At 36.4% G+C, this 24,665-nt stretch overlaps 4 protein-coding genes and 1 long non-coding RNA gene across 12 annotated transcripts in view; 3 read left to right on the forward strand and 2 right to left on the reverse strand.

Moving 5' to 3' along the window:
• LOC125504324 overlaps positions 1 to 24,665 on the reverse strand; it is a 173,990-nt gene that overhangs the window by 2,352 nt on the left and 146,973 nt on the right. The window lies entirely within an intron of this gene.
• Positions 2,638 to 5,067, forward strand: LOC109544034 (FAST kinase domain-containing protein 5, mitochondrial; the record flags this gene model as incomplete). The annotated part of the gene is given in 6 exon segments (XM_019914029.2): positions 2,638 to 3,661; positions 3,783 to 3,937; positions 3,991 to 4,271; positions 4,327 to 4,599; positions 4,650 to 4,876; positions 4,932 to 5,067. Coding segments are annotated over 6 exon segments (1,926 nt in total). The 3' UTR covers positions 5,004 to 5,067.
• LOC109544037 lies at positions 5,145 to 7,776 on the reverse strand. The gene is made up of 6 exons (XM_019914041.2): positions 7,643 to 7,776; positions 6,411 to 6,610; positions 6,093 to 6,352; positions 5,889 to 6,035; positions 5,671 to 5,838; positions 5,145 to 5,606 (listed from the first exon to the last, which is right to left on the reverse strand). The coding sequence occupies exons 1-6, from the start codon at positions 7,677 to 7,679 to the stop codon at positions 5,381 to 5,383; spliced, it is 1,038 nt and encodes a 345-aa protein (XP_019769600.1). The 5' UTR covers positions 7,680 to 7,776; the 3' UTR covers positions 5,145 to 5,380.
• On the forward strand, positions 5,781 to 12,851 carry LOC109544036 (testicular acid phosphatase homolog). Of its 6 annotated transcripts, none has more exons than XM_019914035.2 (9): positions 5,781 to 5,866; positions 9,767 to 9,895; positions 9,963 to 10,061; positions 10,116 to 10,352; positions 10,670 to 10,855; positions 10,911 to 11,034; positions 11,090 to 11,304; positions 11,443 to 11,641; positions 11,900 to 12,851. In XM_019914035.2, exons 1-8 carry the CDS (start codon positions 5,810 to 5,812, stop codon positions 11,617 to 11,619), a joined length of 1,224 nt encoding a protein of 407 aa, XP_019769594.2. In that variant the 5' UTR covers positions 5,781 to 5,809; the 3' UTR covers positions 11,620 to 11,641; positions 11,900 to 12,851. The 6 variants fall into 6 exon arrangements, with proteins under 6 accessions (XP_019769594.2, XP_019769599.2, XP_019769598.2 ...); XM_019914040.2 differs by lacking the exon at positions 5,781 to 5,866 and adding an exon at positions 7,354 to 7,454; XM_019914039.2 differs by lacking the exon at positions 5,781 to 5,866 and adding an exon at positions 7,359 to 7,521.
• LOC125502312 (putative inorganic phosphate cotransporter) lies at positions 12,085 to 22,808 on the forward strand. Of its 3 annotated transcripts, none has more exons than XM_048666173.1 (11): positions 12,085 to 12,171; positions 15,717 to 15,931; positions 17,038 to 17,219; positions 18,274 to 18,513; positions 18,811 to 18,895; positions 19,163 to 19,382; positions 19,439 to 19,589; positions 19,647 to 19,779; positions 19,841 to 19,954; positions 21,424 to 21,647; positions 21,707 to 22,808. In XM_048666173.1, the coding sequence occupies exons 2-11, from the start codon at positions 15,856 to 15,858 to the stop codon at positions 21,866 to 21,868; spliced, it is 1,587 nt and encodes a 528-aa protein (XP_048522130.1). In that variant the 5' UTR covers positions 12,085 to 12,171; positions 15,717 to 15,855; the 3' UTR covers positions 21,869 to 22,808. The 3 variants fall into 3 exon arrangements, with proteins under 3 accessions (XP_048522130.1, XP_048522129.1, XP_048522131.1); XM_048666172.1 differs by lacking the exon at positions 12,085 to 12,171 and adding an exon at positions 13,557 to 13,652; XM_048666174.1 differs by lacking the exon at positions 12,085 to 12,171 and adding an exon at positions 15,102 to 15,292.

The raw sequence follows: 24,665 nt of genomic DNA on the forward strand, positions 1-24,665 counted from the left end.
AAAAGTCGATTCAGTCGTAACAACATGAGTGAGGAAATTTGAGTAGTTTTGACACAGAAAGCGAAATTTGAATATCAGACACTTAGGTGCAAGATCATGCCAAAATTTAATGTTTTCCGTCCCGTTTTTGTACATTTTTCGGAGGCAAAATGAGCATGAACGCTCATTTGTACATCATTCTAGAAAGAAATAAATAGCCTTTTTAGAAAGTGAACCATGGATGGGGAATTGTTGGCAGTTTTCTCAAAAAAGGTTTGAATTCAAGAATGAAATCCACTTGAACATGACGCTGCTTTTCTGGTTTTGGAATGGTTTCTCAAGAACCATTCGAGCCAGAGAATTCGTTTTGGCATCGTTGGATAGAGAATTGAATGGACCCCCCATGACTCCCATCACCCCCCCCTCGATCCGCCCTTGGTAAGGTGGGAGGTTTTAAGAGGACACACTGACCACTAACACTACTTGGAGCCGAGTTTCTGTCAGTACGGATGCATTTTCAACTCAATTTCACATTAAAGTCCAGTGCTTTAAACTGGATAAATTACCCGAAGGGTCTTTAATTAATATTCTGTTAGCAACCGTAATGAGTGCTGCAACTAATGCACACCATCAATCACTAGGAGGTTTCCAAGTCTTCAAATTTTGAGCAGCAAAATTGCCCAGGGGATGATTTCAAAGGTTTTCGGCACAAATGCGTCTGTATTTTCAGTAAGTGGAAAAATTCCTGGATTTTGCATGAATGCATTTGAAAGCCGAAAATCTTCGCTTTCTGCAGGTTAAAGGTTATTTAAATTAAACACTTTGTTGACACACAGAAATTGAACGCGTTTTCTTCTAAGGAGTGTTTTAAATATTTGCAACTCGAGGTTTTCTGGATCTATTTTCACTGTTAATTTTACGGCTTTGTTTCACGGTGCCAAATAAATCTTGAAATTTTCAATTTCTTCGACTTAATTTCCCATTTCTTGCCGATTTAAAAGCGATGAAAAATAGTGCGTGTTTTGGACCAAAGAACTGTGGTTGGTGTTTAAAATTACAACATTTTTCGCGTAAATGCAATGGGAATTTCAGGGTTTTTTTTTTAATTTGGGGATTTAAAATTGATGAAAAATTGTTCACGCTCTGGACTAGATAACGTTTGGTGTTCCAAATTCGAAGATTTTCCCCAAAAATGTACCTGTATCAAGAAAATTTTCTGGGTTTTTAAAAATGCAACTGAAACTAGAAAGTCTTTCCTTTTTCTGGTCAGATTTAAAATCGAAGAAACATTCTGCACGTTCCGGACCAGAGAACATTTGGTGTTAAAGAAAAATTCCGCTAAAAAGCGACTGTAGCCTCGTTATTTCCCAAAAAAATTTTTGGCTTTTTCAACATGCCTTCAAAAGTCTTCACTTTTTTCTATTTTTTGCAGATTTTAAATCGACCAAAAATTGTTTATGTTTCCAACTAAAAGACGTTCGTGTCTCAAATTTCAAGATTTTTAATTTTTTTTATGTTTATGCTTTGTTATGACAAACTATATAATTTTAATGAAAGAAGTCGAAAACCGCATTTCCTCAAAAACCAAACTAATCGTTAGTTGAAGAGATTATCCATAAGATGAGCATATCGTTAACTTCGAAAGTCTCTTTACAAAAAGTAGACTTTTGCCACGATTCTTAAGAAATGCCAAATTATTGCTTCCTATATGGAATTCTGTTTACAAAATGTCCTTTTGTTTTCCACCATGCGCTTTAGAAAACGCTTTAGGAAAGCATTAGAAAAACAAAACGCAAATCAGTGAGCACAAAAACTGCCAATATTCGCCAATAAATCAAATCAATAATTTATATAACATCCTTCCGCGAGTTGTAACAATTTGATGAAAGACATATTTTATAACATATATATATATATATATAGATAGTTGGGACCAGTTAACCAAACGCTTACAAACTTCTACGAAAAAATAGGTAATATATTACGTACTCTTTGCTTCTACTATACTGTTGCATAACAACAAAAACGGTCTCCCTTGAAACGTATTTTTGCGTTAAATATAGATTCCAGTTACACAACTGTTAATGTTCCGCATAAATTCATTCATGTATTAGAACACTGCGCTTTTTTTTTATCCTGTGAATGCATTACAACGAATTTCTCTGGGTTTGAAAGTCGTCAATAACCGCATTTCCAGAAAATTAAACAATATTTAAATGCAGTAAAAATCTTCGCAGGCGACGCGGAGATTAGGGCGTGAAATCACGTTTTGGTGAGGTGTTGGCTAAATGAGCTCCCCTTTGACTATTTCCATGCCTGCTTGCAGTTTGTTTAATTTATCGTCTAGCAGTAGCCCAGATATTTTCGCTTGCGAGGATCCCGGTGAACAGCGCGCAGTTTGAAAATTTACATTTATTCTCGGGAAGTATTTTTGTAGAAGAAATTGAAGGAGCATATTTAAATAAATTACATTGCATGCTAAATACTAAGAGAGTAAAGCAAAGCGATAGGCGTAGCTCCATTTATTCGAGTTTTTTTACTCAAGGGTTGGCTTCTATCTATAGATACTATTTACTCTTAGGTTGGCTTACTCTCAATTCAATTTTCAAACTGCGTGCCTTTCATCGGGGCTAGAGCTGTCAAGCGGGTTCTGCACAGATCACAGAGTAACCTTTATGATCTGTGTCGTTTTGTTTACAATTTATTATAGGTTAGGTATTAGATCAGACACTCCGGACTTTAACAAATTGAAAATTAGAAAAATATGTGTTTCAAGCAAATATTTCGCAAAACTTGGAGCATTTACAAGTCCCAGCTAAACGCGCACAAAGTATTCCCCAAACCCAGCTTTGGCTGTGGCGGTTACGTCCAAAAAATAAATGTACAATGCTACAGTTCGATTAGAACAGAGTCCAAATTCTATCAAACCGAGAACTACTACGCGTTCCAGATTGTAAAAAGCCCTGCAATTGGTAGCCAAACAACCCTCAGCTCTGGTCAGTCAATTAATACGGACTCAGATTTCACAGGATTTTTGAATAAGGATTGGCGAAAGTCCAGTGCCACCGAAATTACCAAAGCCTTTATCTCGGTGAAACCGTTTTGCAATTCACATAACATCACAGTAAACGATGCGAGATTTGATTGTCTGGTTGACGGACTTATGGATAATTGTGAGAATCTCACCGACAGTGAGCTTCTTCAACTTTTGCAAACGCTATTAGAGTACCCCAAGTGTCGGCCACCTACAATAGGCAATTTTCACGACGTTTGGAGCTGCTTAGACGACATTTGTTGCTGGAAAATGAAAGACTGGGACATTGAGACCGTATTTATCTTTGGAGATCTATGGTTTAAATTGGGATTATCGAAAATTGCTGACTTTATTTTTACTGTCTTAGATAAATTTCAATATAAAGCCGACAGATTGACCAAAGATCAACTAGTGCATATGTTTTTCTATTTTAATGTTTGCCGAAAACGGAGTATAGACTTTGAGTACGAATTTGCTCTTCAACATAAAGTCCACGAAATGAATGTAGATGAAATGGCCGTGGTGGCGTTGGGATACTTTAAAACGCAAACTAGAATTAAAATTGAACCCATTCTGGAAGCTGTGATAAGAGAAGTTACAAGCTCAGCCATGGGAATCCATGAAATTACGTTGAGTGGTATTATGAAGGTACATTGAATTTATTCAATAACTCTATTACTGTTATAAGTGCAAATACTAGATTTCTCAATATTGCACTCATTCACTTCAAAGTAAGAATACTTTCAGCATGCTCAGTTATTTTTTGCAGGCATTACGATTCTCTTATCCACACAAACAAAGTTCGCAAATCAATGTGATGTGCAACAATTTACTGCCAGAGCTGGATAGATTTTCAACCCTGGCATGCTTACATGTGGCTTTATTAGCTACAGGAGTACAAACCTGCCATCAAGGTATACTAAGGTTAGCAGTGTTATTTTACGGTGGTAACCGTATTTTACTGATTCACTCTATAGGAAATGTTCCCAAAAAATTGTGGAAGATGTTGCCAATATCCGACTGAAGGACATAGAAAGGATGTTAAATGTGTTGACCATGTTTAATTTCGATCCTATTACAAAGCCAGATATTTACAACTTGCTATTCGAAGAGATACATAAAGACAGAAGACTTAGTGAAATCAATATGTATCCAAACTGTCTTCCATCGGCTTTGCACTATTTCAGTTTAAGAGGAATTTACTCTTATGAGTTAATGAACAGAATATTGGATCCAGAGTTTATTAGTATCACATTTGGTAAAGGTGTGTCTTATTAATTTTTTCCTTTTAATAATGCCGAAATCCGATTAAGGTAAAACTCCCAAATTGTTACCACCCGCCTTACTTTCATTGGATTGCTGTATTGATATAGAGTGTCCAGACTACAAAGCAAACAGATTAACCGCTAGTACAAGATATAAAGCTGCGAAATGGCAGACGGAATGGGCGCCATCGAATGCTCAATTTAAAAAAATAACTGCCAAGCAACGGTTGTTTTTGGAAATTCTGGACACAGTTAAGGACATTGTGGGTCAAGAGGAATTTGTTCATGTTAATCATGTTATGCCCCATTTTCCCATTGCCGGTAGCAAAGTGAAACCTCTTTAAAACGTTTCATTGAAAGTCTTTTTTTAGATATAATAGTTTGCAAAGACTTAACTACCGGAGCTTATACTAGCACGGACAGTTTAAAGCAGTATGCTTTGGGAGATATTATGAAGCCTACTCAAGATAGTAATTTGAAATGGTACGCTATTTTACCGTTTACTTTGAATAATGTGGTTAAATACTCAAATGCGCCATATGGTTACTCAATTATGAAGCTGAGGCAACTAGAGAAAATTGGATATACACCGGTTGTTGTAAGTTAATGATTGGTTTCGATGCGTTTTAAATGTCTTCACTTTTGCTTTGTAGGTATTACATATTGAGTTCGAACGACTAACCCCAGAAGAAAGAAAACAGCACATACTGAGTAAATTAGTTTAGGTCACAACAATGTAAAATGTGTTGCGTGCTTAGAGAGACTGTTTATACTTCACGTGAGTAGTAAGTGGCAGATTTTTATTTCGAATAAACCCAATTTAGTATTCAGTCGAAGAAAAAAAATCGAAATGCTTTCGTTGAAGATTTTCAACTGGTACAATGCATTTATTTCTAACACAAGATACAGTTACATATCAGTAAAACTACCCGCAAGTGATCGAAACGAACAATTTAATTCAATTCTCTTCTTTGCCCATAAAGTATCGGCAAAGAAAGCAACACGACACGATATGTAAACCCCACATGAAATACACGAATGAAAACACCTACCCGGATCAGTTACAATTAACAACGACGTTTCGGTATTACCTTGGTGGTTATCAGTATACCTTTAGTTGATGTTTTTCATCAAAACCAGCTGAATGGCCGGCATTGCGCACAATAAATGTGGACCCATCATAGTGCATGCGGCGTTCGCCTCTTCGCACAAACAAGTGACGTGTCTGGCCCATAGAGCCGGTGCAGTGCATGTAGGGCGAAGAGATTGAGGCGGAGCCATTGGTTGGAGACGTGCGCAAAGAGAATTTGTTGCTGTTTCTACCCACACTACGTACAGATGGATACAGTTAGTAGATTTGTAGAGAATGGTATGTTGAGCATGAATATCTACCGCACTAGTCCATCGGCAGTTTGGGAAATTCTCACGTTGTTGATGATCCAGTTTTCAGTGCCGTCCTCTGTATACCAGTAGTTGGTTGCCTGCAGAATACTGACTGCTTCGTTGACCAGTTGTGTAGTCGTAGTAGGCGATGGCGTTTGATCCAAGTAAGGAGAATCCCTTCAAACCATGCCGTTGCTTTTGCCAGGTAATTAAAAAAAGATACTCACTCATAGAAAATATTCAGGGTAAAATCCTGCTGAGACAGGTCGTTGAATGAGTCGGTAGTTGTCCTTGTTCCTGCCGAGTCCACCAAATATACTAAAGCGCACTGCATACTGCTAAAGCTGACTCCTTTGTACCACATTTTTGCAAATCTATAAATTTAATAAGTGTATATAAAGTAGAATTGTGGCTGTAACCGATTGACTCACTTATCATTTCCTTGACTATCGTTCGCCATGATCTCCACTCTAGAGCCGTACTGATAAACGCGACCATTGGGGTGAATTAGTCCGGATGAAGATCCGCTAGCACTCAAAGCCAAAACGATTCCATTCTTGGCATTTGCCACTCGAACGGCTTTATCAGGCGAAATGTCCACTCTGATGCGCTCGTTTAGTCGCAAAGTGATCACTCCATGTGGGGAAATCACAGTCCCGCTCATCTGATACTGATCATCACCGTAATAGTCCTGCAACAAGGTGCAAAACGCATTAGACAAAATCAGTGTTAAAAGAGCTGATTAGTACATTGAAATCCTCTGTTAAGTAATTCTTCACTGTGATAGGTTTAGGCACGTAGGGAGGCCAGGACGGTGCCCCCTCGAACTTTACGGCATCTCTAGCATGCGCTTCATCACTGACATGCGAATTGGTAAATACACTTCTACTTCTAGGACGAGGCACTTCCTTTCGTCCAGGTTCATTTTTACTTATACGGGTTATGCTATCTGCAAAAAGTAAAATATTAATTAAGGAAAATTATTGACGTCAACTACTGGGCTGCGAGTCTGATCACTATAATTTATAAACTTTTAATGGGGCTGCTGTTGTTGCCAATATTACATAAAAAATAGTTTCAAAATTACCCTCCACTTAAGCCCGTGTCTCATGCATCCTATGAAAGTGTTTCTATTGGTTGGAGATCTGTCAGTTCGTACGACGACGGACGAATTGACAGATCTCCAACCAATGGAAACACTTCCGTATCATCGTACAAACGGATACATGGGACACGGGATGTAGTCGTAACTTTCTTGTCTTGGTTGCACCACCCTGTATACTGTATACCTAACTATAATACTTGGATCCTCTTATCAAGCACCCTTTGTATGTCCATAGTGTATTCAAAAAAATTGTTTACTTTTGAATCACCATTGTAGCAGGCCTAATTTATATTTAAATGTCAAGAGCTGCGTTCGAAAATGTTTTGCAACCTTTACGTGGAGTTTTTGCATGCATCGGCTATTGACCGCAAAAGATGCCAAATTCTGGTTTGCATCTTTGTCATATGCGGTGGGCTAAAGCAGGTTAGGTATATCAGCCTTGTAAGTGCAAAAACTCAAAAATATGGTTTACGGAGAAAGCGTTGACCGCCATTGAGTACCTACTGGTCGGTAAATGAGCCTAGTAACTGGTTTTTAACGTGTTACTTAAACAAGTTTTTCCTAATTTTTCCAATATAAGATCCTTTCAATTCTGGGTTATTTTAAAACTCGTCAGGTGCTTTGCAGTTTCAAGCGCGGAGCGACTTGTGCAAGCCCTGTATCATCTGCTATAAATGTACATGTACATGTAAGTAATTTCATCTAAATTAATCGCTCTACGTCCATTGGATCAGCTCGAAACTAAGAGTTTGATGGTGAGTTGCGCGGTTAGCTTTAAAAATGTGTATTCGAAAAAACGATCTTTTGAAGTTTAAGTCAAATAATGTAACGTTTCAAGGACAGATTTAGCTGGCGCATAAAAAGTGTTCTACTCACCTTTACGAGGAAACATTTTATCAGAAGTTTTATTCATTTTAGAAGATTTTCAACCAGGAAAAAATAATACAAATCAAAACTAGTTTTGTTTACACACAAATGATAACTGTCAAACAACGGCCCACTTTGCTGGATAACAATGAAATCTCTACTGGTGGTGTTTCAAAAGTTTGAGTAAAACAACATGTGGCAAAGAAAATAAAAAACGCAATTGAATATTTAGTTGTAATTTTTATCGGTCGTCACTGGGTTGGTTAAATTCAAAAAAGTTTTTATTTTGAAAACTTCTGATGATTTTTAGAGCAAAAAAGAAACGCGATTTAAAACAAAAAAAGTTATAAGCTGATTATTAGCTTAAACATTGAACAAATTAATTGTTAAATCCAAATTCACTTCAATAATTGTTTCATATGAGTTAAATTTGGGCAAAAATAAAGTAAAATAATAATCAGGCGCTCAACGTTTCAGTGAAGCAAAAATGTTGCACCAAAAGTATTGTAGCTCGATGCGTGGGAACAATGATGTATCGAAATTAACAACAGACTTTTTATTGGTTGTCGGCATTAATTCAGCAATAAAATAATTATCACAGCAAGCTTTCTTAATGCCACCTTATTATTATACGATCTGAGATTCTGTTATCATTTGGTAGACTAAACTAATGTAATTTTGTGGGAATAAGACGTAATAATTTCAATTGTGGTTCAATATGCAGTCTGCACTTTAGATTGGGAATACAGGCAAGACAATACGCAATGGTAAGTGCTTATTGGTTTATCTTCCTGATAAGAACCGTCCAAAATTGATGATTTAATTGAAATCGCATTAGTGAATAGATGCCACCTGTTTCATGTATCTAAAAGATCGAAAATAGTCGAGCGTGTGTGTGTTATGCAATATTATAGGAAAGTGCCTGCAATGCGCAAGGTATGTAAGTAACGAACATATAAATAAATAAATACAAAGTTACAGAGCGCTTATAAATATACTGGTATACATTGCGGATAAAGGGTGTGATTAGATAAGGAATAAATTCGGTAAAACATACTGCAAACATTTTTCCAAAAATCGCTCGCATCCACCAACTTTTGATTCTTCATCGGCAAGTTTTGGTGTCCAATTAAAATATACAGGGTGGTTTAAAAAAATTGACAAGAAACCGAAAGCATCCTTATACAAATTGTTATAATAATAACAACAAATTATAGTTACAAATTGCAAATTTGTTAATGATGTTTTTTGAACAAAATGCAAGCTTTTAATTTGGATGTTGATTTCTCATGTTTAAAACCACTTGCAAATTGCTGTTCAGCGCCTGAATAATTATGAAGAATAAATAGAAAGTGGTTCGTTAATCGCCAGAAATATGCCTAGTAAACGCTGCATTATTTACAATATGGCCGTATTAGTTGACTCGTTTGCTCTAAACTCGAAAGTGTATTATCTTAATACGTTAATAAATATGTAAGTTATTCCGAGAATATACTAATTGCGAATCAATGTCAGGGTCAATGAGGTTCTTCAAGGTTTTGTTTCATGTGTATCCTTTTGAATCACGTTCGTTACTCGTTACACAATAGAGTGCAAAACAATTTCCCGACGGTTTTTTAAGTTACGCTTAGGAGGATGGACACTCGTCGATATGAGGTAAAAAACTGTTTAATATGTAAGCAATATTGTTGAATTTCCCAAAACCCTTAAACAAAACACATTAAGCGACAAATCCAAGAAGGATTCGCATGAAAGTAGGTAGTTAACATCATTGTTTTGTTTCCTTTACTCGTCTTTTAGTAGTGTTTATCAAAAGGTTCTAAAATACTTGTTGGTGTCGGTTTTTATATCAATTATACTAGGGTTTAAAAAGTACAGAAGCAAAGAATAAATCATAAACAAGAGCGCATTCCCAGAAACCTTAACTTCCAGGCAATTAGCATATAGATTATGCAATAGTTTAACTTTTGAACTGCAAAGGCGCGAAAAGTCACGTTTGTTTAAGACTATGTATATCACAACATGTGCTATAAAATCAGCGCTTAAAAATATTGCAATCGCTGATTGCACCTACTGATCAATTGGCTCAATAAATCCCAGCGAATGAGCTAAGCAAAAATTTCGCTCTTCCAGAAACGTAAAAGATATAAAACTGCCACACTAGCCATGCTAGGAGGAATTCTGATCGTCCTGTTGGTGATTGGGGTGGTTCTAGGGATGACGTTGACCCACAACGACAAAGAGCTCAAGATGATTCATATTGTAAGTACCTACAGCCCGAAAAAAAGGCACTTGTCCCAAACTTTTGATACCTATTGAATAATTCCAGATAATGAGGCATGGAAAGCGAACTCCTGCAGACACATTCCCAACTGATCCGCACATAAACGACACTCTCTACCCTATAGGATGGGGACAGCTTACTAATGTAGGCAAGCCAGTGATTCACTGAAACTGCGATTTAATTTAAAAAAAATTCTAGGACGGTAAAGAGCAGGTTTATGAGGGGGGCAAATTCTTGCGAAAGCGCTATGATGCATTTTTGAGCGACCATTACTTACCAGACGAATATTACAGCCAGAGTACCGATGTGGATAGAACTAAAGCGTCTCTGCAACTTGTCAATGCAGGTTTATGGCCTCCTAATTCTAGGCAAACTTGGGGTCCTTTGAAATGGCAAGCTATTCCCGTTTACGCCGAGCCGCTAACTCAAGACATGGTAAGAGGCAAAATGCGTCTGAAAATTCAGAATTGAAAACATCGCTGTTTTTCACATTTAGGAATGTTTTCCTGGCTTTGAAGCCGTGGTCTATGGGAATTTCTTCCTGACGTTTCGTCCACAACTGCGGTGGACATTATCAAAGGCGATGAGGCAGTGGGCGAAGTGATCTCCCGTGCTTTCCGACCAGTCTTAGTCGGAAAGCGGCTTCAAAGCCCGGAAAACATTTCTAAATGTGATTTAACCGGCCGTGAAAGCCTTCATATATCGCTGTTTTCTTCTCGCATTTGAAACTGATGAAATTTTCATTCTTCTAGTTGTTGCTGGTACGAAAACCTTGCCCAGCATACCATATCGAGCGCGATTTAGTTGTAGCGTCGGAAGAAATCCAAGCCAAACTGAATGCCAGTCGGGGACTGTTTGAAGCTATGACGAACTACACTGGACGACCTGTAGAAGACTTTGATGATGTTATGGATGTTTACAGTACCTTAAAGGCTGAAGTAAGTGAAAATTTTGAATTCGTTCTGTGCTTGCTATAAATGTGGCTTTTTGCAGGATGGGTTCAATTTAACGTTGCCTGATTGGACCAAAGAGTACTACCCAGATAAAATGCTCGAACCGACCATCTTCAGCTTTGTGCTGAATGCTTGGAACGATAAAATGAACCGATTCAAAGGAGGTGAGAACGTTTTCAGTATACTTTTGCTTGAAAGGGACAATTTTTTTTGTAATAGGACTGCTTCTAAAAAAAATGATTGGCGACTGGCAATCAAAAGCCAAAGGAACGATTTCGCCTCCAGCTCGAAAGGCGTTTTTGTATGGAGGGCATGATTCCACTATAGTGAATTTGATGAGGACTTTGAAAGTTTGGGATTCGCAAATGCCCGAATATGGAATAACTGTTTTGCTCGAATTATCCAAGACTTCCTCAGGAATTTATGGCGTTGAGGTAATCGAAATCTAAGAATTTAATATCCTGCCAGTCAACAACTGCGAGTAATACCAGTTTTTAAAGCATTTGTTTGAGAAGGGGAGCATTTCTATGGCAGTTTCACTGTGAATGCATGCTTGATCAATGCTTTTTTAGATATTTCTGCGGAATTCCACTTCAGTTCCCCCATTTAAATTGACTATTCCGGGTTGTGATAGCTTCTGCCCATTGGACCAACTAGTAGATCTGACAAGGCATGTGATTCCGGAAAATTGGGATGAAGAGTGTAAAAGCAATGGGACGTACGAGGTCCCCGAAGCGGGACAACCTTAATTGTGATAGAATATTTTGAGAGGTCAGTTCATTCATTTCCACTATTTTGTTAATACGTTTATTTATTTATATTGTATTTTACTCATCCAAAATCTCCAATGTTTTTGTAAAAAAATATAATGGGTTTTTAGAGCAGCGGCATCTATTGATGTATACAAACCTTGTACTGTGTTAAATGCCTAAATGATTATCCGCCGCTTTACACATATTCAGTAAATCAATTCACACTATAAAATAATTTTTATGATCAAAAAGTTTAAGTATTTAGTGCATGTTTTAGTATTGGCATGCCCTATGCTTTGTGCGACATCTCTGGAGAACTGACAGCTAGCTGTTCCACCCCACAAGGAAACCTTAGCCACCCAAGCTGATAGATTGTCACAATGACAACTAGAATCAATAGTTTTTCATTCATTCATTGTTACAGGGGTTTGTAGCCGGGGTTTTGAATCAGTAATTTCCTATTTTCTGTTAATAGTCAGTCCTAAGGCCATGGCAGGGTTTTTCGGTTTACTCAAAGTTTCAAGTGTAGTGCCCATAGTTCCTTATCAGGTAAATTCACCCCCTCAGTTTCACCTAAGGCTTCTCTACTGTACTAAGCTAATTTTCATAAGTCTTCACTCTCTAACATTATTGAGACCCCTTTATGTTTTCATTGGGGTTTCGTAGGTATTTACTGTTAAAACCATCAGCTCGAGTTGATGTTTAACTAAACTTTATCTAAAATATGTTTCAACATTTTTTTTCATAAAACGCCCAATAAGCATGCATACATCTCTCTCTGCAAAGTTAATAAGCAACTTACTTATCTGCGGCCTCATTAGCCTCAGTTATCAACTGTACTTGTTAGGGAAAATAAGCATTTTAATCTAATACACCAAATTACATTTTATAGAAGTCATAATCGTAAAATAAGTGTCATACGTGTATTGTATTGTGAGCATTATATGCACTTTATTGTCATATTAATGAGTGTGTCGAAATTCCCAAGAACTGTGCTTTTTTGCCGGTGTATTATTCAAGTTGCACTATTTGATCTGTTTGGTCGGCATTTGCAGTATAATTTTATCCAACTGGGAGATGCATATGCGAAGTACTCTGTGTAATGTATGTTCGGGTGAGTCGAAAGAAACAATAGATAAATATAAATACCAACAAGAACATAAACGTCGTATGTTTTACGGTAACCGACTGAAAACTTAGCAGAAATAAATCAGAATGTTTTGTAATTTGGAGTGCGTATTTATTTGAAATGTATTCCAATTCCAAGTGATTTGTGCTTGCGTCATTATCCGGGTCGGCAAAAAAAGGTCAGAAACCAGGACAAAGCAATATTTCGCAATGTCTTTTGGCCAAGAGTAATCCGAGGAATCTCAACCAACCTACACACACTCATCAGGGACATTTCCTTGATTAATTACTATTAAGCTTTAGTAGATATAAATTTTATATTGACTCAAACGAATGCTAGTTATTACAGTTTATATTTGCCTAAACATTCCCCCAAACGATTTTTGTATGAAATTCCTACAATGAGCAATAATGTTATCGCTTCTTTAGTCACATGGCGAAGTTAATTGCTCAATTGAAAACTAGTTAACCCAGAAGCTGTATGGAAATTCTTGGTACACAAATCCCATGATTGCAATTAATTAGGTGGAATGTTTATCATGTTTAGTATGTCTACAGCCAGCATGTGCATGGATTGAAAAAATATTCTTGTCAATAACAATGCAGCGAATTTTTAAATGATAATAACCGGACTTTGTTCAAAATTTTTAGCGTTTGTTCGTTACACTGTTTTTCTGCCAAGAGTTTTTTTTGTGATGTTCCAAAAATAATTGTGTCGAAGGATCATATCCTTGAATGGCATATCACTACTCTTCTGGCATTATCTGATAAGAAGGACATTTCAGTGATAAGAATATGCTTTTGAATAAATTGATTGATTTCTCCCGATTGATTTTACAGCTAACAAGTGATTTGCTTAAACTAGTTTCTCATAGTTAGTATTGGGAATTTAGGAAAGAAAAGTAAGTTCTCTTATGTTTCATTCAGCTTAATTTTTTTTTATTAAAGCCCAGTAATTAATTTTTTTTGGAATGCCCCAATTTAATTTGCTTTTACAAAATTTTGGTACCCTGTTAAAATTTGTTCTGTTTTTCTTTGATGTCTAGTCTTTCTGAGCGTCGACTTCTGATATATATTTTTTAGCCCGAACTGGGTTACATTCCATGCTAGCTATTTATTGCATCCGCTAGCAAACATGTCCTACTTTTATACTTAAACATTTCCATCCAGCTCGTCGAGTTATAATTTTTTAAGTTTTGCATATAAGCGCGCTCACTATTCGGTCTTCTCATTAAACCACCCAACCAATCGGGGTACGTATTATTGGTTTCTTTTCTGGAAACGCACGATTTTTAAGTGCCCAGATTAGTCATTTTCAAAACTACTTTTCACACTCGATAATTGCCTTTCCATTAGTAAAGTTGGTTTAAATCTATTTTTAATTGCACATTTAGCAAATATCTGTAAAAATAAGCTGGTCTGCAGGTAATTCATTATCGCGCAGACACGTTTTTTGCCTTTACTAAATAGAATCTATACAAATACAAATGTAAAACTTTTGCAAAATTTCAATTGAGAACTTAAACTTTTTGTTAAGAATTACACGTTTTATTCTTTTTTATGGTAATTAACTCTTCCAGTCGATGTTTTTCGGAATGATGCAATCATCGCAATCATCAATACACAGAAGAACTACCTCCAATGAACTCGCCAATAAACTCGTTTGGGCGCAGACTGGCACTATGTTTATTTACTTTTAGTTTATTATACGAGAATAATTGACTGTTGTGTGGATTAGTGCTTGGCTTGTTTGTTAATCTGAAAGCTGAGCTAATTTCTGTGCAATTCCGATTGCATAAGCAAGCGATGTAATCTATCGAAGTATATCGAAGATTTAGAAAATCTAATTTACGTTTCGTCCCGAAAAAATTCAACATCTTCACATGTTAAAAGAAGGAGCAGCAACAAAGCAGGAAGTGAAAACAGCAAGTGAAAACCTTCAAGAGGTTTCGCTGCCCTTAATCATCCAAGCTATGCATTATTCTACGTGACATGGTTTTTCCAAAGGTCGCAACCTTTTGTTCATCAAGGTGCTGCGATCTTGATTATTTAGTAACAAAAAGTCTGCAGAGGTTTTTCGGTTCCCAGGCCAATGAGTCATGTACCGTCGTGAGCAAAGTCCACCAAACCATGAAATCTACCAGGTGCCCAAAAAATTAATTAATATGAAAAAATCTACATCTAGACTCAAGCTGTTTAGAATAGATCGCAACCATTGAATGATTTATAAATATTCAACTCAATACGCTATTGTTTTGCAAATCCAATTTCCGACGTTGGTTTCGAGCCTTTTGTTTTCAATAATTTTCTGGTTTACTTTGTATTGCTTTTTCGGCTCCAACCTTGTGTTTTGCACATGGCTTATCCTCTGAACATCAATTAAAACCAGTTATGCTTTTGATCTATGTCCAATCAAATCGGGCAAAGCTCTGCTCAGTTAGAACTGTGCAGATGTTGGATGATTAGTTTTTCGCGATACTTCAGTGATTAGGGAGTTTTTTTTCCCGTAGTCACTAGTTCCGTTTGCTTCTTTAAGTGGCAAGTAAGTTTAGACAGTTAATATTTATCAGGGCACGTATGTGCAGAATCACGCTATTGAATTAGCGCTCAAAGTTGTAAAAAATTTAAGCATTTGACTAGGTATATCCAGGAGGACTTGCCAGTAACGAATAAGCATTGTTATTAATTAATTAAACTGTGTGAGTTGTATCGAAACGTTAGTCATAACTTCAATAATAAAGTTATCGCTCTAAACGCTTCTCCTTCCAGAGTATTGTTGCTATCAACGACCAAATGTTTTAAATGCAGTATTAAACAATGTACCAATATTGTTTAATGCTGATCTATTAAATACGTTGGCCAAGTTTGCATCAAGTCTTGCTGGAAGGTTGTTAAACGATCTTGAGCATAGCGACTGGTTTTGTATGGAAGCTTAGAAAAGTTTTAATTCGGATTATTGTTTGCAGTTAAGCACTTGACTCTGCCCAACATCGCTTCATCTAGACGCTACCAGTGGCCAAATATGTCGGTGATTAGTTCTCGTTAAGAGTTTTCAGCTGTATATACAATAGTTCGAAGACACACACACACATTGATCACTTTACAATGGAGGAGCGAGTTTATAGCAACGACCTCACTTATCCCAAAGAAGCAAAAAAGTGTTTGGTATACAGAATTTTTGGTAAGTAACTCGCATTAAAGTGTATGTAAATTAAACAAACTGGGTTAGGAGTTTCAATATCACTTTGCCTGATTGTAGTCTGTACAGGTCATATTCTTCTTAATCTCATCATCAGCCCACTCAAAGCCTTATCTGCAACGTGCCATTTTACGTGATGCAATATGCCTCACTTTATTAATAGCATGTACTTCACTTGGATTTGTAATGATGATTTGCAGTTAGAGTTGTATTTGATCGTGGGTAATAAAGCGTTATTCGATTAAAGATTATCAGCCACATGTCTTAATCGACGTGCGTCATGTTAAAAACCTTCCATGTCTGGATTTTTTGCACATTTCAATTATAATCAGGGCCTCTTGTAAAGATAATTTTTAGAACTATTTTTAGCCTTTTTTCATTTGCTACATATTTGGATATAATTTTAACTTTAATTTTTCTTGGGCGTGTATTCAAATGTAGCAACAAAAAAGCCAATGAAATGGTGCAAAATATTGCAAACAAATTTGTAAATTGTGTCAAAATATAATGTAACATAAAACGTTTTGTTTCAACTTGCAAACTATGTGCATTTCGAATCGCTCATGAACATTTCAAATTAATTCGTTCCTTTCATCGTAAACGCACGGTATATTTGAAACGGTCACATGATAGACGATTTGATGCTTTTTGCTGACTAAACATATGCGTGCGGTATTTATAATTGGGTATTATTAATATTAGCTTATTATGGGCAGCCATTGTAGTTTAATGGGCTTTGAATTAATTAATTCCAACCGATAAATCCTTTTTCAAAGCTACATTGAAATGGGGTGCTTTAAAGTTTAAACTGCTTTTCGAGCCTCATGCACTTTCAATTGCAAAACAATTAATTAATAAAAAAATGATGGAGTATTCGTTTTGACTTAGTAAATGCAAAGTAATTATGGAATCAATATTTTTATTGGAATGTCAAGAGAGTACTCAATATAAATATTTTGGACCCAGACAATCTGATGAAATATTTCAGACCCACCAAGATTAGGATAAATAGGAGCTGATTTGCACTTGAAAAATTGATTTGTCATGCTTCCACTAAAAATAAGAAAAGTATTTTCGGTTTTTTCTAGGACAAGTACCAGCCAGGCTAGTACTCTATCTCTTATCATGGTCCGGTTTTCTGGTTTCTTTTATGATGAGAAACGACATCAATCTAGCTATTGTGGCTATGGTTGCTGAGCCACCTCATACGGCCAATTCCTCAGCAGAATATTGCTTTGTGGTCGAAGATAACAACAACACTGCTCCATTGGTAAGGAAAAATTGGATATAAAACATGTAATTGTGTTGACTTGAACTTGCGAGCAAAAACATCGGTGTTGCCTTATTTTTATTTTTTTTCTGTCCTTGCTGTCCAATCTGGTATACTGATGTAGATAATTATGTTTTATAGTTAATAACAGTCATTTTATTTTCTTTCAGTTTCTGGCTTTCTTAAACTTTTCCTGCTCTGTTCCAGTTAAACGTTTATGTTCACATTTTAAACATATAAACTTTATTTTCGCCCTTAATGTTTTTTGTTTAGTTTATGGGAGTTTGAATGGATGTTTGTGTGCTTTCGTTCGCATGTTTTCATCTCTACAGTCCTACATGATTCTCTTGAAATGTCATTAAACGCTTACTTTACTGTATTTTTACTTGACCAAATCTACAGTTTAATAAATACACATTTGTTCGTGTATTCGCTCCTGTGTTATCATTGTTTCATGCAATTGTTCGGCATCAATTGACCACCCAGTATTCATTTCGATATAGATAAGTGCAAACAAACACTATTTAAAATTGCATGACGGAAAATTATGCTTTATCAAGCTATGCAATTTTCCGTGTAATTATGCGGTTACAATCAATTACATGTTGACGTGAAAAATGTAATATACCGAATAATGTATTCTGTATAAACATGACGGAAACTGTTTACAAATTGGAAAAACATGTGCTGCGAAATATTTGCAAAGTTCACCCAAAACAGACATTTTTTGTAAAATATTTTGATTGTTTAGAAGTTTAATGATTACATCAAAAAATAATCTAATCTTAATGTTATTGAGGATGACATGGACTTTTTGTAGAAATGTTAGAAGTGATATAAATGGCTCACCCTGTTTGACAAAAAATGGAGTATGCAAATGTGAGATTGTAAACAGTCAGGGTCACATTCCCCTTTAATGAAAAGTGGTTCTTACCAGATAAATCTCCTGGTTTCAATGATATTGTTTTGGTTTTATGGAAAATAAGCAAATCAAGGCCTTAATAAACTGTTTCTGTGTGTTGGTAAACGCCGTAATTCTTTATGAATCTTTCAGGATTATGGCGGTACTTTGAATTGGTCAGGCCCAGTCCAATCCTACGTGTTAGCTTCGTTCTACTGGGCGTACATAGTGTCCCAAATAGTTGGTGGACTGGCCACTCAAAAACTGGGAACCAAGCGCGTGTTTGGCTATTCTCAGCTTGCCACCGCCTTATCCAGTCTGTGCATTCCAATTGCTGCGGAAAGCCATTTCGGCTTCGTGATCGCTTTACGATTCGTCCAAGGATTCGCATCGGTAAGCTGGCTTCACGTGCCTCCTCTAATCATTTTGTTTTTGTATGTTCAAATATTTTGTACCGAAAGTCAGCACTCGAAGCTAGCAGTTCAGTTAACATATTCAGTTATTTGAGATCGGACACTGACCAGGGACAACGTTTTTGAATATTAGCGCAAATCATCATTCCATACCACTATTGAATTGAAAGTATGTGTCGTTTAGCGCGATGAAGAATGGCAGCAATAGAACGAGCTGGTCCGGCCGTCACCTTCATCCAGATGTTCCCGATATCTGTAATCACTTAACCTATTTTAGGGGCTGACATGGCCTGCTATGTACGCGCTAGTGGGGCACTGGATCCCTGTGCCAGAAAGAAGTCGATTCATGTCCAGTTTTCAAGGTACGTTTTCACAACCATTTAATTGGTAACTGGCGAGTTTTTCCGATGCTTTTGGACCAACGTGGACAAGAATGTCTGTCTGAGGTTGCTGCTACGAACAAATCACCTCTGAAGAAGCAAGCCGCCCATGCTGGTGAAACGTCAGAAAGCAATAATTTTCCTCGACAGTTTAATAAGCATCGGATAAACTCACCACTTTTTTTCACACTTCACCCTTTTTTCATACTTTTCTAGAGTTGATTAACTAACTAGTTGAATCTTTTGCAGGTTTTAGCATTGGAATAGGAGTAACTTATCCCCTATGCGGATTTCTGATCGCTCATCTCGGCTGGAGATCGGTGTTTTATACTACCGGTTCCATTGGCGTCGCATGGTGCCTTATTTGGTACCTGCTCGCCTTCGATAGTCCAGAAACTCATCCACGAATCAGTTTAAGGGAACAAAAATACATTAGAGAAAATACTGTGAATACCTATGAAAATTCCAGGTGAGAATGTGAAGTTTCTGTATGTTACTTGAGGTGATTGAATATGTGATTTGCAGGCAGCAGCAGGTGCCCTGGAAGTCCATACTTACTTCGAAAGCCGCTTGGTCCATTGGAATCACCACCTTTGGACGAATTTGGGTCCATTATACGTTCATCATTTCAGGACCAACTTATATGAAGCGAATTTTGGGATTTAGCATAGAGAAGGTTTGCTTTGTTGCCTGATTTTTATCAAGCGAAAACTATTTTTAATGTGTTTCTTAGAACGGTCTACTATCGGGGGCGCCATTTATCTGCAGTTACATCGCATCAGTGTTTTTCTGCTACATTGCCGATAAATTAGTGACTGGAAACTACATGTCTCTAACTAACGTTCGGAAACTCATGACCGCTCTCTGTAAGCATCTTAATTATTATCTAACTCGCCAACGTTTTTTTATGTTAAATTTTTTTTCCAGCTCAAGTAGTTCCTGGCGCTTTGGTCCCATTGGTCAGCTATTTGGGGTGTGACATTGAACTGGTTCTGGTTGTATGGTTTATTGCCGTCACCATGATTACAGCTTCTTATGCTGGTAAGTCAAATATTTAGTTTCTGTATTAATAAACTCACAAACCATTATTCCATATGTTTTTAAAATACATCAAAATTGGTCGGTTGTTTTCATTTTTTTAAGCGTTGTGGTCAGCTTTCATTTTTTTTAATAGCTACCAAGCAGCTTTTATTTGAACTTGCGTTCCTCAAGTGGAAGTAAAAGTCGAAGTTCAACTTATTCACTTCAGAGGACGCTTTTGTCGATTTTAGGACGACCTATTCACTACAGAGGGGGCTTTTGTCGATTTTAGTTCGACTTATTCACTGCAGAGGGCGCTTTTGTCGATTTTAGTTCGACCTATTCATTACAGAGGGCACTGCTTTCGATAATTATTTGGACTTATTCACTACAGAGACTTATTCACCAATCGCCTTTAACTGATTTTGTAACCGATGTATTAGACATTCAAATGAAATATATACAATTACATTTATACAATTCTCTAGAACACGTTCTATAAATTTGGTTTAAATGGTATAATTTTTTTATAGACAGGGTGAATAATTGAAGAATCATTATTATTATATCACCGGGCTTATTTTTTTATTTTTGTGGAAATATTTGTGAAAAATTAAAAATTACCATAACATACAGAACGCTAACTTTGATTCTGATCAATCTAATAAGGTGATTTGGCTTTATATTTCTGTTGGAAAACATATTTTTGAACGCTGCTGTTCGCGAATATTAGATTTCTATCTCTGACAATCAATTTGTAATGAAGAAGAATACTGGGCGACTTGCAATACCACATTGTTTTGTTGCTGATCATGGAACGAAAACATCGAAGATCCAGGAATCGGGATCGATAAGATCCAAAGGCTCTACTGGAAAATAAAGAAAATATTGTAAAGAAATTATATTAGTATTCTAATTTAATTAAATTGTAATATATATATTATCATAATATATCACTAATTTCTTGTGATGTGACAAAAACAAAGAATTTAAAAACCAAGTTGATACTTTTTTGTGATAAAAAAACCAGTGAAACTCAATACTTTGATTACACTCTCTGAAACAGATAAGTTTATTTGAATAAAATCTCTAGTTTTATCTGTTCGCACATCTTATTTGTGTACAGGCCTAGAATCGTTCCAATATAGTAAGTATAGGGGTGGTTGCCACTAAGGCACTCTTTTATTAGAGGTTGAGGGAAAAATACCCTCATACGTGTTATTCAATGCACAAACAAATGGACAAACACGTCGACTTCACATTTAAAGCGATCTGAAGTTGTTTATGTAAACTGTTAAACCTTTTAAATATGTATATAAAACTTTTTAAATATGTTTGAAACTTGTATGTAGTTGGTTACATATTCTTCATTGTTATCAGTTGTCACCTGCAGAGGATAAAAAGTTTTTTCTTTAATTTTAGCTTCAAAGTTAACTATTTTCCGACAAAAACATCTACTTTATCAAGTAAATTTGTTGTTTTTTTTTCAGGTGCTATGGCTAACATAGTGGACATAGCGCCGAATTTTGCGGGCCCCGTATTAGCATTTGCTCAAACCATCCATATGACTGCGAGCTTTCTGAGCCCGCTAGCCAACTTTCAGATGTTGGACAAACAGGAGCATCTAATGTCCGCTTGGCGAACGGTTTTCTACGTTTCTTGTCTTGTAGCCTGTGTCACTTATGTGTCTTATCAGATGTGGGGAACCGGAGATGTAAGTTTTTTTCTATCGCGCACTGGTTCTTTTACCTAATGGGTTTTTCCCTGTTCCAGATTCAGCCATGGAACGAGTCGGTTGACGATGTCGATAAGAAGGAGGTGGAGGAGCTTGTGAAGTCGAAGAATGATGTAGAAATCACTAATGGATTAGGCTCGAATAGTAGCAGTAAGGAAAATAATTCGCATACTATTAGTAGAAATGACAATATAGCTTGAGAGTGTCTGCGGCAAGTTCGGATGTTCTGAGCGAATGCTATCTTTAGTTTCCTTGTACAGGGTGATTTTGATAATTTTCTTACTTTTGTACTTACGGGTTCTACACTACAATCTCACAATTTTTAAATCCCGATACCCTTCTATGGTTACAATATTGACTTAAACACTTTAGTTAGATTGGGTGAAACGGTGCACTTCGGTCGGGATTTCATCGGCTCTATAACTTAAATATTTTAGGGAACGAAAACTTGTTCTCCAATTTCCTCATATTTATTGTGATAAAACTAGTTTTAAGGAGTAATACAGTTTTAGAACACAAACAAATTATGGAAAATATATTTAAATATGGATGGTGTTAGGCGGTAGCCCCCTATCAAGTTTTATTCATTATACCTTTATGAAATGGATTATTTGAATAGGACAATCACATAACCACCAAACACAAGTATTCAAAGAGTGGCAACCGCAAAATAATATCTTCTTACATAAAGTACAAGTTTGCGGCCCTTTGAATGCAACGCATATTGATGTCTGAGTGTTTAATTTTTCTGGACTATAATCCTTCTGAGAACTTGCTTACTTAATATTTACATTAATGCACCAAACATTTATGGCACAGCCTTACATAAATGTACTTAATTTTATAATGGGATCAGCTGCATTGTCTTGAGCCGAACATTCCATTGAAAATTCGTATTAATATCCTGAACGGAATAGCACTTGCATAATATAAGGTAGAGCTTAAAACGTTCTGTTAATTAAATAAGGAAATTCGCAGCAGGTGCTGCTGTAGAAAGTGATTTTGTTGTTAGGGAATTTTGGAGAATCAGAGATTTTTGCAATTTGCCCATCAAAATGATAAAGTTGTGCTATTTAAGACAGACATGTAGAGATATATATATTATATTGTTCGAGAATTAAACTTATTTTTCCATTAAAAGTGTTTGATTGCAAATCGAATGTAAATAAAGAGTACATAAAGAGGAGTACTGTAAGAATACTGGCAGAAGCCAAGTTATTCTTATTCAAACTTGTTTTGTTTAATGTGAATGTGACGCGATGTTTTTTTCACGTTTGGAGGGTCAATCAGAAGTAGGATTTAACAGTTACGTAGGATTAAATATAGCGAAAATTAGCGTAATAATATATGGAATAGTTTTGCCAATTTTAGCTGATCCGGGTAATTTTATTGTTCCTTTCAAACATTTTAATAGAGGGTTTAGAAAAGTTGAAGATAAATAACGTCGAGAGCTTAATCAAATTTCAAGTAATGCAATTAATCATTTTGCGTTTTTTTTTCAATCGACACAGAAACCCAGTAGATATTGACCAGATTTACCAATAAATTGCAGAAGTAAGTACAAGCCAAAGAAGTGAGATTTGAATACATTTCTGAGGCTTTGGCTTTACAGAGCAAATTGTTTCTGAGCAGATAGCGATTCACTTGAAGGAAGCGGGAATTAGCGTTGTTGTTCCCGCAAATTAGAGAGTAGTTTCGGAAGTTACTAGGTACATTTTAAGTTAGCAACCGCATCGAAATAAGCCAGCGATTACTAAAAGCACCATGCACAGTGATTAGATACCGGAATGGCATCACGTCGTATGCGTGGTCACTTCGAAGCCGAAGACCGTCGACTTGTAATGATATGGTACGGCTACCGACACTGAGTTGCGCCTCCGGTATCTACGCCTAGTAGCTCAGTATTTGCGATGCACGTGGAAAACGTGTTCTACGGTCATGGAAATTTTACGGACAATTTACTCAGAATGCAATTTGCGTCATTTTAAAAGCGCAGGCCGGGGGCCTTTTTCGAGCGAAATTTCCGAATTATTCTATGTGAAACATTGGTCTGGTTGAAGGCACAATCACGTATGTGCGTGCTATTGGACGCGTGCACGTCCGCTCCAGAGAAAAGCGCCGTCAGAAACAGCGACGCTTACGCGTCAATGCACCGACGCCGACGACGTCAGCCCTTTTATGTGTGTAATTCACGTATCTACCGGATAATTGTTTTGCCAGATATATGCAATTTTGCAGCGTAATGCATTGAATTTTATTTGAACATTATTTTTCACGTAAATCAGAATTTTTTTTGTTTAAATCTAGCTTATGACCACTTCGCGGTCAGAGCGGCTCAAATAAAAAAAAATGGTGTGCGTCACGGCACGCTCGACAGAAGTGATAACTTCATAAATTAATAGAAACTATAAAATATTGAACTTGTTTAACGTAACATGATGGCAATAATAATTTTATTTTATAATTTTAATATTCTTGTTAGTCTAATAATTTATAAATGGATCAGGACTAGGTAAAATTTCATTTAATTTCCTTTCGAATGTAAAATATCTTTCTTATTTGCAACATTTAACATTCTTTAACGAGATGTTGTACATATTGCTCTTCTTGGGTTTGTGTAAAGTCTTCTTCTTGAGTTTCTGTATTTTTTAGTCGTAATTTATTATTTGCTTTGTATAATCTTTGACGTTCAGCACTAGTTCGTGGTTGATGAAAGCTACTTTGAGTTGATCTATTACTTAATGCTCCTTTTTTAGCACGAAATCGTTTTTGGAGTTCAGCATTACTTAATACTTTTCGCATTGTAGCATGTTTTTGTGACTGCTCTTGTGTATGTTGTTCATGAACGTCTGCTACAACTTGTATCTGAATAGGACTAAAAAATCAATTAATTTTGGTGACTGGAAGACGTTCTATCTGTTTAAAATAGACGGTAAAACGAGGAAGAGCTATAGAGACAGGATACACTTGACACACTATATGTATACATAATATAAG

Source organism: Dendroctonus ponderosae, unplaced genomic scaffold (assembly GCF_020466585.1).
Source record: "Dendroctonus ponderosae isolate FM_Combo_2020 unplaced genomic scaffold, Dpon_F_20191213v2 Dpon_F_20191213_4, whole genome shotgun sequence".
In the NCBI taxonomy this organism is placed as follows: Eukaryota; Metazoa; Arthropoda; class Insecta; order Coleoptera; family Curculionidae; genus Dendroctonus; species Dendroctonus ponderosae.

Coding starts and splice junctions, on each gene's coding strand:
- LOC109544036 (XM_019914035.2), top strand. CDS start 5,810: ATGGCGTTTGATCCAAGTAAGGAGAATCCCTTCAAACCATGCCGTTGC. Junction 9,896..9,962: donor AGCTCAAGATGATTCATATT/GTAAGTACCTAC, acceptor GAATAATTCCAG/ATAATGAGGCATGGAAAGCG. Junction 10,062..10,115: donor GATGGGGACAGCTTACTAAT/GTAGGCAAGCCA, acceptor AAAAAATTCTAG/GACGGTAAAGAGCAGGTTTA.
- LOC109544037 (XM_019914041.2), bottom strand. CDS start 7,679: ATGAATAAAACTTCTGATAAAATGTTTCCTCGTAAAG. Junction 6,353..6,410: donor ACTTAACAGAGGATTTCAAT/GTACTAATCAGC, acceptor ACCTTGTTGCAG/GACTATTACGGTGATGATCA. Junction 5,607..5,670: donor ACTGCCGATGGACTAGTGCG/GTAGATATTCAT, acceptor ATCTGTACGTAG/TGTGGGTAGAAACAGCAACA.
- LOC125502312 (XM_048666173.1), top strand. CDS start 15,856: ATGGAGGAGCGAGTTTATAGCAACGACCTCACTTATCCCAAAGAAGCA. Junction 15,932..17,037: donor TTTGGTATACAGAATTTTTG/GTAAGTAACTCG, acceptor GGTTTTTTCTAG/GACAAGTACCAGCCAGGCTA. Junction 19,780..19,840: donor GAAACTCATGACCGCTCTCT/GTAAGCATCTTA, acceptor TTTTTTTTCCAG/CTCAAGTAGTTCCTGGCGCT.